The sequence below is a fragment of the Grammomys surdaster genome, unplaced genomic scaffold (assembly GCF_004785775.1).
Source record: "Grammomys surdaster isolate TR1022 unplaced genomic scaffold, NIH_TR_1.0 126248, whole genome shotgun sequence".
Classification (NCBI taxonomy): Eukaryota; Metazoa; Chordata; class Mammalia; order Rodentia; family Muridae; genus Grammomys; species Grammomys surdaster.
Window position 1 is genome coordinate 5,556,598 of NW_021621048.1, and position 16,137 is coordinate 5,572,734.

The 16,137-nt window shown below is 37.2% G+C and overlaps 1 protein-coding gene across 4 annotated transcripts in view; it reads right to left on the reverse strand.

Moving 5' to 3' along the window:
* U2surp (U2 snRNP associated SURP domain containing) overlaps positions 1-16,137 on the reverse strand; it is a 53,822-nt gene that overhangs the window by 3,296 nt on the left and 34,389 nt on the right. For all 4 annotated transcript variants that reach the window (XM_028758942.1, XM_028758941.1, XM_028758944.1 and 1 more), the window contains 7 exons: positions 14,690-14,812; positions 11,307-11,463; positions 10,399-10,494; positions 9,588-9,654; positions 7,167-7,326; positions 2,833-2,943; positions 671-789 (listed from right to left, as the gene is read on the reverse strand). In XM_028758942.1, the coding sequence (XP_028614775.1) occupies positions 671-789; positions 2,833-2,943; positions 7,167-7,326; positions 9,588-9,654; positions 10,399-10,494; positions 11,307-11,463; positions 14,690-14,812 (833 nt within the window). The remainder of the gene's footprint in view (positions 1-670; positions 790-2,832; positions 2,944-7,166; positions 7,327-9,587; positions 9,655-10,398; positions 10,495-11,306; positions 11,464-14,689; positions 14,813-16,137) is intronic.

Below are 16,137 nucleotides of genomic sequence, written 5' to 3' on the forward strand. Positions count from 1 at the left end.
CACCAGCACCACCAGCACCACCAGCACCACCAGCACCACCAGCACCAGCACCACCAGCACCACCACCACCATCATCATCATCATCACCAGCACCACCACCACCATCATTGAACTCTGTGACTGATTTTGATCTTCTGGGACCTATATGGCAGAAGGAAAGAACCAACCCCCACAAGTGTCATCTGACTCCACAGGAGCACAGTGGCAGGTATATACTACCACCACCACCACAACTAAACAGGTTAAAAGTTAAGAAAGTTAAAAAACTCAAAAGAGAAAAGTTGAAACAAATGATTTGACATGATAAGCAAGTCACAGTCTCTTCTAATCTCCTTTCAAAACAGAAAACAAGATGCTTACAGTGGCAGCAACAGGAGATATATAACAAGCTGTTATTTAAGCTGCAAGGTTGATACCCAATAGCGTAACTGAATTCCTGCAGTGAATTAAGGCTAAGGATACCATATGAACCAAGTAAAGAGATGATGTCCTAATTACTTAGGCCAAGTGGCAACTAACGGCCCTGAGTCTCAGCTAACTCTGCCTCCTACAGGCAGAAGCCAAACATGTCTATTGTGAAAACTACATTGTTACTGATAACTGAAATACTTCAAAATCAAACAACACTCCAAATCTTAAAATAAAGCAGATTAACTACCATATACCATACCTTTCTTTTCTCGTTGGAGTACATTCATCCTTTTCCTTCTTGTCTTTGGATCGAGATTCCAATTTTTCTTTATCTTTTTTGTCTCTTTCTCGTTCTCTTTCTAATTCTTTCTCCTTCTCCTATTTGTTTTTTAAAATAAAATATTAAGTTGCTTAAAAAGATTATCATTCTAGTCTATCCCATGTATTTAACCATATTTTTTCTTCTAGGAATTTTTAAAATACTAATTAAAGGATGATCTCATTTTCAAAAAATATCTACCCTTTCAGGCAACTAGTCATTTCTTATCAACTAAATCATCATTATCATCATCATTATGTTTATCAAGGTCCAAATACTATGGTAACAATTTCCCATATACCAAATCATCACATGATCCTTTACAACACTGTTCCTCTCAATCTAGATATGGAATGCTAGACTCAGAAAGGTCAAGCACAATAACCACAGTCACACTAGATAGTAAGGAACTTAGTCAAAGAGCTCCTGTCCCTTCATTCCTACCACATCAAAATGGGAGGGAGGGGGAAGTAGGAAGGGAGGGAAGGAAAGAGGAAGATGGGAAGGGAAGAAACAAACACATCAGAAAAAGCTAACATAATGACCTTCCCAACACAGACTGAAGAAAAGCAATTCTGCCTATATATAGCAGGCTCACTTAATGAGTTCTTACCAAAGATTTTATTAAAATAACTATAAAAAATTTAATCCTAACTTACAAACTGATTACATGTCATAATTATATAAACCAGAAAAATAACTACTTGTCTCTACTTCTCCTAACTGCCACTTCCCAACAAAAATCCTAATTTCTATTAATGATGGAATTAAAGTAGTGCCTGAAGAGACTGAGCCAGCTTAGTTCTCTAACAACAGAAAGGGAATGTATGACTGGCATGCATCAAAAATGCTGAATTAACTTTCTCATTTTTAAAAAGCGGGGGAAAAAATCTTGTAACTACACACTGGCAATCTTTTCTACAGAGCCAGACCAAAAGAACCCACTGTGTCTTCTGGATCATAGACAATCCTCTAACAGCTGCTCAACTACACCACAGCAACAAGAAAACCACACAGAAAATACCTAGGTGAAGAGGCATAGCTATGTTCTAGTAAATTTATTTACAAAGACCACAGTTAGCTGACCTTCAACATATGCCTTCTAAAAACACAATCTTGTCTCCAATTAACAGTCATGGCACACAGGAGACTAAACTTGTAACTGATGTATTATCTATCCCTTTTTACCACGCAGACTAATAACCCTATACCATGGCTAAAGGGACTCAGGGGTACAGACAGCCAGGACCATACTGTAAATCTCATTTATCTTTTTTTTTTTTCAACTACATCGAAGTAAAGAGACCAACTTCCCTTAAGGATGTGTAGTATACATTTTCCTGAATGATAAAAATTATTTTCTGATTGACTGCACATTTTATAGAAACTATACTACAGTTAAACTATTTTAAACTGACTTATTTATTCTGATTTAATACCACAGAGCAAAAATACTAACACTAGCTATGATCCACTAGAGAAAACCCTTGTGGCACACAGCAGAGAATGGCATGGGTCCCATCAGTCTGCACAGCTTGACAGTCATTTTACCTAAGGCAGCTCCCTGCCACCAACTCTGTAACTGTAAGCTCTTGGGCATGCCCTTTCTTGTTTGATACTGTTATTACCACTGTAATAATGGCCAAGGAACAGATAAAACAGCAGTTCCAACAGAAGTCCTGTTCATTTCAACAGGCACCATATGGGGCCCTTGTTCTGGTGCTCCGGACATTCACTGTACTGAAGCCCAGATGTCCTGGACGTGGTAGGTGTTCTACCTTTTACTACACCTTCTTGGAGATGAATTTCCCAATAGTACTTCCCAAATCTCATCTCCACCTTCACCTGTGTGACTTCCTAGAATTGATGGGTTTTTGCTATCATCAATGTAATGTCTTCCCATAGGGTTTTTCCAGTTCTGAAAGTACGTTCTTAACAAGATTGCCTAATCTATGGGTAGTATCCAGAATAAAGTCTTTATAATCGTCATTCAATGTTTATGCATCAAAGGCTATCATCTGGAATGCTGTTATCCCAACAGTCTACAAAGCCAAATTACATAACTCTGGTAATGCATACTACTGAATAAAGTTATTCCTTACTCGCTGTAGCAGTTTATCTCTGTAGTGTTCTACTTGCTCCTGGAAGCTTTGGCCTGGTTTTTTAGGTCTCTTTCCAGATTCCAATTCATCTTGAAACTTCATAACTTTTAGCTGTGAAATAAGACATTTTAAATAAGAATTTTGTCACAGTTTTTCAAGCATTAGGGCTCAGCCAAAATATAATCTCAATAGAAAGTCTGTCAGACAAGCCTACCACACAAAATTCAGGCTATCAAACACCAGCAAGAACATATGTGTTCACCTAACAGTTAACAATGAATGTATTATCTAATTAAGAATTAGAAGAAAGTGGTAAGGTACAGGCAAGCATATTTAGAGCAAGATTTAAGAGTCAGCAAGATACAACCGGAAAATAGGTTAAAAGCAACAATAAAAACAATGGTGTTCTAGTTACAGCTCCTTAGAACAAAATACACAGATGCACAGTGTGAAGGCTCTATTCTATTTACAGCACAGTGTAAATACTGACCATCAAAACACAAAGGGTTAAACCATACTCAGAATGTACCTTTAAAACAATAAGAGTAAATACTGACACTATGGGGTTTTGTTTTGTTTGGTTGCTTTTTCAAGACAGGATTTCTCTATGTAACTGTGCCTTAGCTGCTCTGGAACTTGCTCTGTAGACCAGGCTAGCCTTAAACTCAGAGATCCTCCTGCCTCTGTCTCCCAAGTGCTGGGATTTTAAAGCTAATACTGACTTTAAAAAGATCAGAATTTCTTATTATATTTCTTAAAATGAAAATCACTTAGAATGACCTAAGGTTCATATGATAAACAGCCCCTGTAGCATGCTAGTAGACCACTTTATATATTCATCCTAAGATTTCTGGCTAAACATACACAGAGCTCACAGATTCACACACACTTGCAATGGGTAACAATCTAAAAGTCTATACCCACCTCTACCTACCCCCTAAAAAATAATCACCCAACTTTACAAAACTCAGTAACAGAGAAAGAAAATACAAGAAAGGGTAAACTTTCATATTTTACTGGAGATTTAAATATTTTGATCACTCTTTACTCCTGGAGACAATGTCTTGCAATGTATTCCAGACTGACTTCAAACTTGTAACCCTCCTGGGTGCTGTAATGACAGGTATGCATCACTATGCCTGACTAAAATTTGTTTTACAATTCTGTGAAAACCATTAAAAGAGCTAACTGTGGGGCCAGTGAGATGGCTCAGTAGGTAAAGGTGCCTGTGCCAAGCCTGCTGACCTGTTTGATCCCAAGAACCTATATGGCTAAAAGAAACAACCACAAGTTGTTTTGACTTCCATTTGACTGCTGTGACATCCACATGTGACACATATACAAATAATACATATAATTTTAAAACTTTTCAAAGAGAATAAAGTCATGATAAATTCTAAAGTAAGACAACTGGGGTTGGAAAGATGGCTCAGAAGATAAACTCAATGTCATGTAAACCTGACAACCTGAGCTCAACCCTAGAAACCATAATTAAATACTGAACATGGTGACCCAATGACCCATGTCTGTAATGCTAGCCCTCCTAGCACTACGTGAGGCAGATTGGACAATCACTGAGAAGCTTGCTAGTCATTTATCCTGGAGCATACAGTATGGCAAAAATAACAAGACCCTGCCTCAGCACGGTATAAGAACTGACCCCTGAAAGTTATCCTCTAACTTCCACACAGGCTTTCTCCTCTCTCACCATGCCCCTAGGCGTGCACGCACACACACAAACAAACATTACAAAATTATTAAAATTAAAAACTGCCTCTCTCTAACAGGAGTTTAGATGTTCTTGAAATGTAACAGGAAAGTGGCGGGAGAGAAGAGAAGCACATGGCCATTCCACATTGGTTCAGGGGTGTTTCCCTTAGGAGAAGGTGAGAAGATCTCAGCCAGCTAACACCTCACTCTACTTTATCTGACTCGACAGATTGTTTAAATGGACTATCTGCTACTAAAGAATTTGAGAAATGAAGCCTGTGCATTGGAGAAATGTCATAATCCTCTCTTGTCCTACAAATTAAAGAAGTATTTTCAGTGTTTGAACTCAGGACTGTATCTTGTATGTTCTTTGATTATTGTCCTTTTTCTGACTAATTTCCACAGCAGGGTTCTATAAACCATAGATTTAAGGTTCTCTCCATCTTTTCCTTCAAAAGTCTTAAAATCAGCCTTTGCACTTTTCATGTTTTAATGAATTTAAAGTGAATACACTTTAAAAGATAGTTTGGTTCTGAAGTTGAGGAAAAAGGCAGGACAATGCAAACACTCAAGTTCACCACCGTATGAAACCAGAACCAAGTAAACAGTAAAGTAAATGTTAGGAGAGAATTTTCTTCTAATGTGTATGTGTGTAGGCTTGAGGTCAACCACACTGTTCCTCAGGATGGCTACAACCTGGGTTTCTGAGACAGTCTCTCTCTGGGACCTGGGGCTCAGCAATTAGGACAGGCTGGCTGGTCAGAGGCAACTTCTATTTCCTGCTGCCACACCACGTGCACAGTGCACACGCACATGCACAGTATCACATGCACATGCACAGTGCACACCAAGTGCACAGTATCACATGAGCTCTAGCAATCTAGCTCAGGTCTTGAAATCACACGGCAAGCACTTTACGAACCATACTATCTCCCAGCCTTTTTTATTTTGTGATAAGAATTTCATTATGTGGCCAACCAAGAATCAAACTTGTAATTCCTGGTGTCTGTTTATCAATTGCAAGGATTACAGGCATCTGCCACCAAATATGACTCAAAGTATTATTTTTCGAAACCATTATAAAATGCCACATTAAAAGTTTCTGATAACAGGGTCTAACTAAGGCCCAAATATAAGTTAAGATACCCATAAAGTATGAGCATACTTCTCAACACAAAAGAAAATTGTGCATGTTAAGGCTTATTAGTCATTCCTGCTGCCTTGGGACCACAACCAGGCACTTCTCACTTCAGCAACCTTTTTTTTGTTAAGGAAATGCAGAAAAAGCTCAACTCCACCACCACAACAGGCCTTCCACTTGGCTCCTAGCCACCTGCTCCCCCACCCTTGTTGGCAGAACCAGGAACAGCAGCACAGGAAAAGATAGCACTGGCCTAGGTGTCACTCTAGGTGACATCTAGTCAGCCCAACACATGGCTATAGGTTTTCAAGTATTTTTTGTAGAAAATATTACAAACCCATTAGTTTTTATTAATCACATTAGGTATTTTTATTAAGATGCATTTGGGGAAAGAAATAGCTTTCAAGTAGAAAAACTATATTATAAAGTATAGAACATAACAAAACTACCTAGAGAAACTAATTTAGAATTATATTCTTTACTTAAAGGTTCTCTAGTAAGTCACTGGATTCTAAAACAAAAACTGATAAGGAGACAGGGAAGCAAAGTAAGAAAGCATGAAACAAGTTTGTGAGCCCTGAGTTTAATTTAAATTTAATTTAAATCTGCTACCAGTGATGAAACTTTGTTCCATGACTTAACTGTCTCAGAGTAACAATGGGAAATAATTTAGGCAACACCAAGATGAAGCTAAAATCTGTATTTTAAACCTAGAATTTGATTATCTTCCCAATTATGAGATAGGTACTATGAGAGCGGAGGAGATAAAGAGCAGGTTACAAAAGGTCATACACAGTGCAGATGTAAGGTATGTGTGCCCACACATACACACATAGATAGAATTTGAAAATGATAATGCTCATAAACTCAGCTAACAACTAAAAACTCAGCATTTATGTGGGGTTTTTTCTTTACATTAATAAGAAAACAACATTTTAAAAGTTAAGCAAGCAGTCAATTCTGTCATTTTTAAAAAACATTTGTGTATGTGTTTGTGTGTGCATGCACACACGTATGTGTCATAAATATATGCCACAGGAATTCATGTGGAAGTCAAATTGGAGTCTGTGAAATGCGTGATGGCCATCAAACCCAGGCCAGAGACTTGGTGGCAAGCACCTTTCCCCGCTGAGTCATCTCCCCAGCCCTATACTGACATTATAACCCCAATTATCAAGAAAAAATACTTTTACGGAATGTAATCTTTAGTTCTATAACCTACTCCCCACTCAGCCCTAAGGACTGAAGTCTTTTGCATGCTAAAACAACTACTCTAGCAGAAGCACAAAAGGTCGAAAATCTAGAGACAAAGATAAGACTAACACTAAGAAAAGGGGGCATGTGAACTAAGAGGCAGAGGGTTGTCCATATGGAGGCTTCTACACAGAGAAAACAGGATATATAAAGAACCATGGCAATGAGTCAATCAGGTATTGAAAGTGAAAGGCCACTAATGTAGCTGTGATTTGAATGCAATACAAACCTCAATTTCACGAAGCTTAGCCCGTTTTTCTTCACTCATTTCGGAGTATTTAGAGAACTTAGACTCGGTCATCTCTTCTCTGACTGGGTTAGAATACAAATGATGTTCTTCTGACTTGGAACTCTGAGTGTCTTCTTCATCTTCACTTTCTTCTTCCTGACTTTGGAAACAGAGGATACACTGCATGTCACAGCAGGGAAAACAAAACGTCGTATTTCTCAGCTTAGGTATCTGTTTTTCATTTTTGTGGAATTTAAATGATATTGCAGAATATAAAAGTATTTATAAAACATACTCTGCAAATATCTGGTCAGGTAATATTTTTAGACAGTTTTGAAAAACATATCCTCTACAGAAAAAGCTTAGCTTCAGTATACTAATGCAATCAGACTTTTAGTAAATTCCGCATGGTAATGCGATGTGCAGCACCATCGTGTAACGACCAGCCGATGAGCGCTGCACACACCTTAGCTCAGTAAACTTACGAAGACTTGTGTTTTCAAAGCCAAATGTTTCCCTCTCCCTTCCTTAGAAACTAAAATCACAACCACTATAAAGCAAAAATCAATCCAACACTTAAGGATCCCACCTGCTTAACACATTATACTAGAATAAAGCACTATATAAAGTCTGAGTATTAGAAAACTATTACACTACAGTTGACCCATTCAGTTCTTTTTTATATATGTTTATAAAGTCTGTCCTTTTCTGAATTTTAACTTATGTGTGTTGAGTATTTTGCTTGTATCCACATGTGTATATCATGTGCATGCCTGTTGCCGATGGTCAGCAGAAGCAGGTGTTGGAACCCCTGGAACTGAGTTAAGAATGGGTGTGAACTTCAATTCTCATATTAGGAATGAAAACTCAGGTCTTCAAGAGCAACAAGTGCTCTTAACCTCTGAGCCATAGAGCTTCCTGCTATACTTTTGTGAAAAATGGAAATTCAAAATTCTAAATCTGTACTAAATTTATTACAAATGCTACTATTTTTTATCATTTCTCTTCAAGTATTACAAGTACTAATTTTAAATTCCATCTCTGCTGCAAACACAACAGTTTTATGAAGTAGCCCTCATATTTTTTATCCAACCACTAGAGAGCAGTAGTAAGCTGTAAGAAAATCTGTAGGACCAGAAAGCCATGTGCAAATTAGTGTTTCTTGCAATGTAGTTTCATAAACCTATGCTTACATTAACATAATTTACTTGGAGTTATAGGAAAAATAAAAATATGAATTCTATTTCTACTGACCTATGCTTCTACCAATGATTACTGCAACATCAATAGTAAAATACACTCATAAGTAACATAAAAATCAATTTTATGCCAAAAATCCTAATGTTTTCAGAAATAAGATGAACCTAACTATATCTGGAGTTCTTTCATGAACTTTCTACCCTTCATTGTAAATTAAAAAGAATTATCTGACAAGTACAGTATCTATTTTAATACTAACATTTTGAGGTATTGTTAATGATGGGGTCATGGACATAAAATAAAAAGTCAACAAAACCAGTTCCAAAGCAAGCTAAACCGAATCATTCAAATCTAGTACCTTGCAGTTTCAGAGAGCTATCTCCATTGGTAAGCCACACTTCTACTTTCTAAGTACCTCATCATTTCTAACCTGTTCCAGTCACACCAACGTCTCTGAAGACATACTATCAGGTTCTACAAACGGCTGACTGAGCACACCTCCTTGCAATCCACCTGTCCATTTGCTTTACTGAGTGCACACAAATGCACATTCTGTGCTAGGACATCAAACTGGCTTTCCCCTTTTCTTCTTCCATCTGAGAATAAGACTATTTCATTTTCATAAAACAAAAGGCTCTTTCTAATATTTTATATACCAGCTCTTTCTATTGTAAAATTCAATATTCACAGCAATGACTGTAAGGAGTATGAAGCTTCCTAAAATATATCGATACAAACATTATTTTCTTACCACCACACTGTCAAAGGCAAAAATAATTCTCTAGCAATTACAAGAGAAAACTATCAAGATTTCAATTTCTTTATACTCACAAAGCTCCCCTTTATACACTCTTCGTTCTTCTGACAGGTTTACATTTAAAATAACAAAATAGCAGTGCACTATGCAAAAGGAAAGGCGTATAATCGTCCCACTTAACATTTTAAAAATCACTTTTTGTGGATCTCAAGCAGTATTTAGTAACAATGATTTGAAATAAATACAACTGATAAAATAGTAGCTTTAAGGCAGGTAGAAAACACAGTAAGATGGAAGCCTAGTGTAAAGACTAGAGACCAAAGCTCTTCCCTATTCACTGGGGGAGGGAGATGGAGACTAAAGAAAATTTTCTCCAAGGACCATCATTTCAACCAAACCTGTTAGTAAAAGAGGGAGTGTATAAGAGCAGGGAACTGGGTATGTTTGAAACTTAAGATTCTTACTTTTGGTTTTCTTCTTCTTCTGATTCTTCATGCTGGTCAAATAACTCCCACTTAGAAGTCGTTACCGCTACAAAGAAAAGAGAATGGAATTCCGTAAGGTAAATCACCATTTTTGCTACAAACACAGTAGACACCCAACTTTAGAGCTGAAGTTTGCATCGCAGGAGCTTTTATTTCAGCTCATCTCTTCTCCCAGCAGCCAACTCAAGGTGCCGCACATCTTCTGTTCTCATACCTTATACCATATGCACATTCAGAAATGATGTAACAGATATGGGCCCAAGTGAGTATAAAGATAAAAGCAAGTGTAAGGTCAATCTAACAGGAATTATTGGAGGATCAAAGCTCAGTTCTCTGAAACTGGCCTTCTAAGATTTCCAAATGCAGACTGCTTCCCATCTACATTTCCTATTGAACCTCCTTAGCCTTGAAAGATGGTGTGGGTGTGGGGGCGCGCGCGCGCATGAGAGAGAGAGAGAGAGAGAGAGAGAGAGAGAGAGAGGGAGGGAGGGAGACTGATTTGATTACTCTCAAAGCTTCCACTATTAGAGGAGCATCAACAATAAATGGATGCTTATGAGAGACTAAAACATGGCAACGCTGAGTCTGAAGGCTAAAAACAACAGTTTTACACATAAGGCAAACACACATAAATACAAAGGTACCAATAATTTTAACAAATCAATTTTTTACCCTTCCCTTTCCAAGTGCTGTTGATCCAACCTTGCAAATGCTAGGCAAGTACTATACTACTCAATGACATCACTAGCCCAGTACACAACTGTTTAAAAGCTCAGTGTTTGCAACTTACCTTGTGCTTCCAATTCAGATTCATCTACAGCCTCCCATTTTGATGGGGCAACTTTAAATATGGGCTCATTCTTCTTTGAGTCTTCAGTTGCATCCACTATTGAAGAAAAGATAAGCTATTAAATATATCAGGAGATGACTCAAACTAACGGGTTTAGCAAAAGGCAAATAAAAATAAGTCTACATGTAGGAAAATATTGACAGTATCAAGAACAAACAAGGATTATGATTAACTCACTGTTTTGCTTGAGACCAGATTTTTAAGCAGAGCAAAGTCTTTTACTCATATCCCAAGATCTCTAATAAATGCCTGAGCCTATGACCAGCTCTGAATTTTACTTTTACTATGTTTTCTTATCCACACATACTTTTATAAATTAAGCATACCAAAAAAGTAAAAAAAAAAAAAAAAAATGAAAGAACTGTTAGAATGGATTATGATAGCTACAATTTATGAATTGTTTGAACTTTCCATTTGATATTTGCAGACCAGAGTTGGCAGTGAGTAACTTTATCAACAGCAAGGCAAAAAATCAGTGTGGGGGAACTACTTCATAGAAAACTTGGGTACAAGTGAAGCATACGGCGGTAAGGGGAGAAAAACCAAACAGAAGAGGTAACACTGGGCATATGACTATAAAACAAACAAGGTGTTGCCTGTAGCTTTCAGGTAACTGAAACAAAAAGAAAAACCTGCTTATAGGATGAAAGTCCCCAAAAAAGATGACTGTAATAAAATCCTTTCCTTTGCCACAAACATTGACAGATATCTAAATGTTAAAATGTCAGAAATCTGGTGAGTAATCTGACAGTCAAAAATTAAAGCATTTCTCCATACCATCATGTAAAAAACTTGAGGCATTCTGGCAATTAAACTTGTTAGTCATAATGTTTAAAATCCAAACTTACAAGGCACTCCATCCAGGTCATCATCGAGACTTTTTATAGGGACGCCATCCAGATCATCAATGGGAGCAGCATCAATAGGAATTCCATCGACATCTTCCAGAGGAGCACCATCAAGTTCTTCCTCAATGGGAGCACCATCAAGATCATCTGGCACATCCTATAGAGACATGCACTACTGTAGTATTTTTTTTAACTTACTTAAGTCTCTCACTGTTAGAATAACTTAAAATCCAGTACATAGCAACATGGCTGGATATCCTTATTTCCAGACACAATGTAAATATATGCTTTATTATCCAGCCTGCAGAAGCAGTAATCATCTATCTGTACATTTATTTACCTAATATATACTAAAATGCTTATTCAGTCAAGTAGCATGTGAGTCAAGGATGAAAAATATCAGGCTTAGCTGTCTATCAGAGCTTAGTAGTAAAAGTTTTTGTTGTTTAAAAAAAATGTTAGAACAATGTACATCACCATCTTATTATACTATTTAATAATTAAATTTCCCTTAAAGAAGTCAAAAGGTGTCCTGAAGTTACACTTAGCCTGAGATCCCGTAACACAGAAAGTCCAGAAAAAGAAGAACATGTACAAAGACCAATGGAAGAGAAACACTGTACACTGAAGAAATTGAAACAAGGGTCTGAGAAGACAGCAGAAGAGTAGCTGTCCCTTCACCAACTGGTGAGGGATAGAGTCAGAAACATCCTTGAAGGAAGTGAAATGATGATACTGGAGACGAGTAGAATCAGATGTGCTGCACAAAGCACAGCTCCCTAGCTTGCAAAAGCAATTTACCTCAAGCTCGTCAAATGTTATGGGAGACAGAGCCCTCAAAAGCAAGACTCAGTAAGACTCCTCTACTACATAGGCTGCAACACAGTAACATGAGAAAGAGGAAAAAAAGTCCTCTTCTAGGGAACTGAAAGATACTGATATAGGTTAAAAAAGTCAGAAGAAACTAAATTTTGCAAAATTTTTATACAAATAATGAATAATACAACCCAGGCCCAAAAAGGAGTCAGCAACAAAGAGAAAAATTGTTAAGAAAAATAACAATATGGGTAAAAATAATTTACAATGTTCAAAATGAAAACCTCAATGAATTAAATAAAATATACAGTAGATGGCTCATTTAAACACTCATATAGGCTTAATAATCTGAGTTCAATCCCTGAACTAAGTAAAGTGAACAAGAAAGATTAAAGAATACTGAGGTTGTCTTCTGTCTGCTTCGCAAGAGCTGTATGTAGCAGGCACATGCCTACCCATGCTATAAGATTAAAAAGTAAAAATAAGTAAATAAATAAATAAAATAAAAGGTTTTGGGAGGGTTAGAGTAGGAGTTTTTTTGGAGGGGGAGGCAGACTAGGAAGATGGCTTAATGCTTAAGAGGACTTGCTCTTGCAAGAAAACCTGAATTGGATTCCCAGCACTCGCATGGTGGCTCATAATCATCAGTCATTTTACTTCCAGAGGATCTGATCCCACCAGGCATGTGTGAGTTGTGAATTCACACATGTAGGCAAAACACTCATACACATAAAATAAATCTAAAGCAAAACAAAACAGTAGGAAGCATCCCCAACAGACTCTATCAAGCAGAAGAATCAGGTATGGAGGACAAAGTAGATGAAATATTGCACTCATTAAGGGAAACAAATGAATAAACAATCAAGACCACAAATATTCAAGACCTCTAAACCATCCATGGCCAGGAGCCCAAATCAAATCATCCACGGGCCGTGAGAAAGCTGAGATGAGCACAAAGAGCACAGGAACTAATCGATTCAATGAAATAAAGGAGAAGAAAATTTTACAAATCCACAGATTTTTTTTAAACAAACAGATGAAAACTCCAACAGATATGAGCAGATTAAGAACCTCTCTGTAGCATACATAACCAAGACATCAAAAATACAAAGCAAAGCAACAGTAAAAGCTGTAAAGGAAAACATGTCAACTCACCTACAAAGGCAGACGAGTCAGAGTAATACGTCTCCCAGTGACCCCCCCCCTCAAAGCGGAAGAGCATGGAATGATACAAATCAAGCTCTGAAACTGCCAACTAAGAGAGCTATACCCAGCAAATGTGTCTTTTAAAAACTGAAAAATAAAAACATTACAATACAAGCATAAACTAAGGCAGTTCACAAGCACTAAGCCAGCTGTTAAGAACAGTCAGTACTCTTCCAGAGTTCAATTCCCAGTAACCACATGGTGGCTCACAACCATCTGTAATGGGATTCCCATGCTCTCTTCTAGTGTGTCTGAAGAGAGCAACAATAAATAATTTTTTAAAAAAAAAAATCTTCCATTCGTTAAAAAAGAAAATAAAAACAGTTTCAATTGCAAGAACCAGGAATGAAAAAAATTTCAGGAAAGGACTGGATAAACAAAGAAAAGACAGGAAAGAATTCTTCAATCACCCTGATAAACCAACAAAGCCCTGATCCTAATAGAGGAGAAACTCAAGAACAAATGAACTGAAAAAACAATGAACAATCAGAATTATTACCATTAAAAAACAATTCTAAATAATAACCTCAAGCATGAATGATCTCAACGGGCCAACAGAGAGACTCATGCATTACTATCAGAAACTAATCTTTACAAACTATTTAGGAGGAAAGCAGCAAGAGAATGATGACAAACACATCTGATGCCACCATGCTGCATATTCCAAGTGTATGTTTACTTTTTTAGCTAGCTTTAACACAATGGAAATTGTTATATAGACACAATCCCCACCCAACTCAGGATGATTTGACTTACACTTTTTAAAAATTTGCAATGGTGCAAAGCAATACAATTCAGTAATAACTGTGCTCCAAATGTTTTCTATATGGTATGGTATGTTCATGTTGGGCAGTAGCACTTAGCTACAGCATCTGATCACATGGGTAAACATCTACAACTACAGTGTTGCATTGCAGCCATATTTAACACAGTTGTTCAGTAACTTACAAGTCATAATTAATACTTTCTTGAAAAATTAGGTTTCCTGTTAGATCATTTTGCCTAGCTATAGGATAATTCATCCTAGGCTAGGCTAAGCTCTCAAATTCAGTCATGCTGGTACACGTATTCAATGTATCTTTATCTTTAACTTGATGAGATTTACTTAAAGTAAGTTTATGAAGGCTCCCTTGTTAGTTGAAGAGCTTCTATGTAATATTTGTTTCCTAATATATCATAAATCTTTTCAAGTTATTTAAAAAAACAGTCACTATCACTTAAGAACACAGTGAAAATCCCTGTCTTATATGGAAGATTGACTCATGGATTATTTAATGGCAAAACGGTATTTTTCACAAAGAAATATTATATATGTAACATTCTCCCTCCCCCAGAAAAAATTTTAAGTACAGAATACATACCTCTGTTTCCTTTTCTTCAATTATATTTACAAGTCCTAGGAAAATATTCTGAAGTTTGATCAAAAATGGTTCTGGATAAATTGCCCAATCTTCCCATGCTCTGAAACAGGTCATTACCCGTTGCTAAATTAATAGAAAGCAACCAGTTAATGTCTAGTTGAAACAGTATGTCTCAAACTTCAGTTCATGGGAATACCACGGATTTTCCTATAAGTTGCTAGATATTTTTTTCAAATTAAAAAAATTAACTACATATATCATTCTCAAATTTTTAAATTGAAGCAAATCAGTGCTTCTTCCAAGTAAACATAATAAAGGTCTAAAAATGCTGGAGAGGGGGAAAATTTTGGGTTTTTTGTTTTTGTTTTAAATTAAGGTCAACTCTCACATTGTCAGTAGTGTATATGAGCCAAATCCTGAAAAACAATCTCACAGTACTTCCTGACCACTAGAAACCAAAGCAATCAAGCTTTACTCTGAATCTACTGTGATCCAATGAAGCACTTCCTGGTCCTGGCTAACACTTTCCTTTGTACACTTCCCACACTTTCCTAGAAAGTATAACAATCAGAATTTAAGATGAAAAAAGTTCCAATGGATTTGTTTGAATACCTATGTAATGGAGTCACGGGATCCCAAGCCAAAGAAATATTCTCAACAAAATCTCCCCCACAGTAGTGTATTTATTTATTCAATTACTACCTCAGGCTTTAACTGGCTCTTTCCTAACACTGGTTTACAGCTTAAGGTTTTCTGTCTTTTTCTTTTCTTCCCTTTTTTTTGGTGGTGGTGGTGGTGGTGGTGATGGTGGTGGGGTGGAGATTGAGGCAGAGTTTCTCTGTATAATAGCTCTGGCTATCCTAGACTCTCGCTTTGTAGACAAGGCTGGGCTGAACTCACAGAGATCCTTCTGCCTCTGCCTCCCCAGTGCTAGGATTAAAGGCGTGCACCACCACACCCAGCCTCACAATCTTTAAGAGGTTACTGAAAAAAAAAAAAACTGAACAGGCTTTATTTTCCTTGAAAGTGGCTCATTAAAATTATTAATAACCTATCTTGAATGTATATTAACGATCTAAACAAAAGCAGTATCCAGCACTCCTCACACTCCTAAATTTTACATCTTCTACACAACTCCAGAAGAACTTGGAAGATCAAATTTTCAAATCATTACCAAGTCCATTCTTAAGCCACTTCTGTGCCCCCACCATTGGTCAGCTGCCAGTGGTCCACTTCAAGCTGCCATCTGCAAACTGGGAAGCCAGTGACGTCCACCATATCTCTACCTAGTTCTGCACCTAGACACAGCTGTGTAGAACTGTGTCTTAAATGGCACTGTTTTCATAATGACACACTTCACACTGTGGTTCACAGGACCATCCTCCTCTGGTGGCATCCTGTGGTAGATAGCCAGTCTACTCAGTCTTCTCAAAGACCAGGCCCTCCTG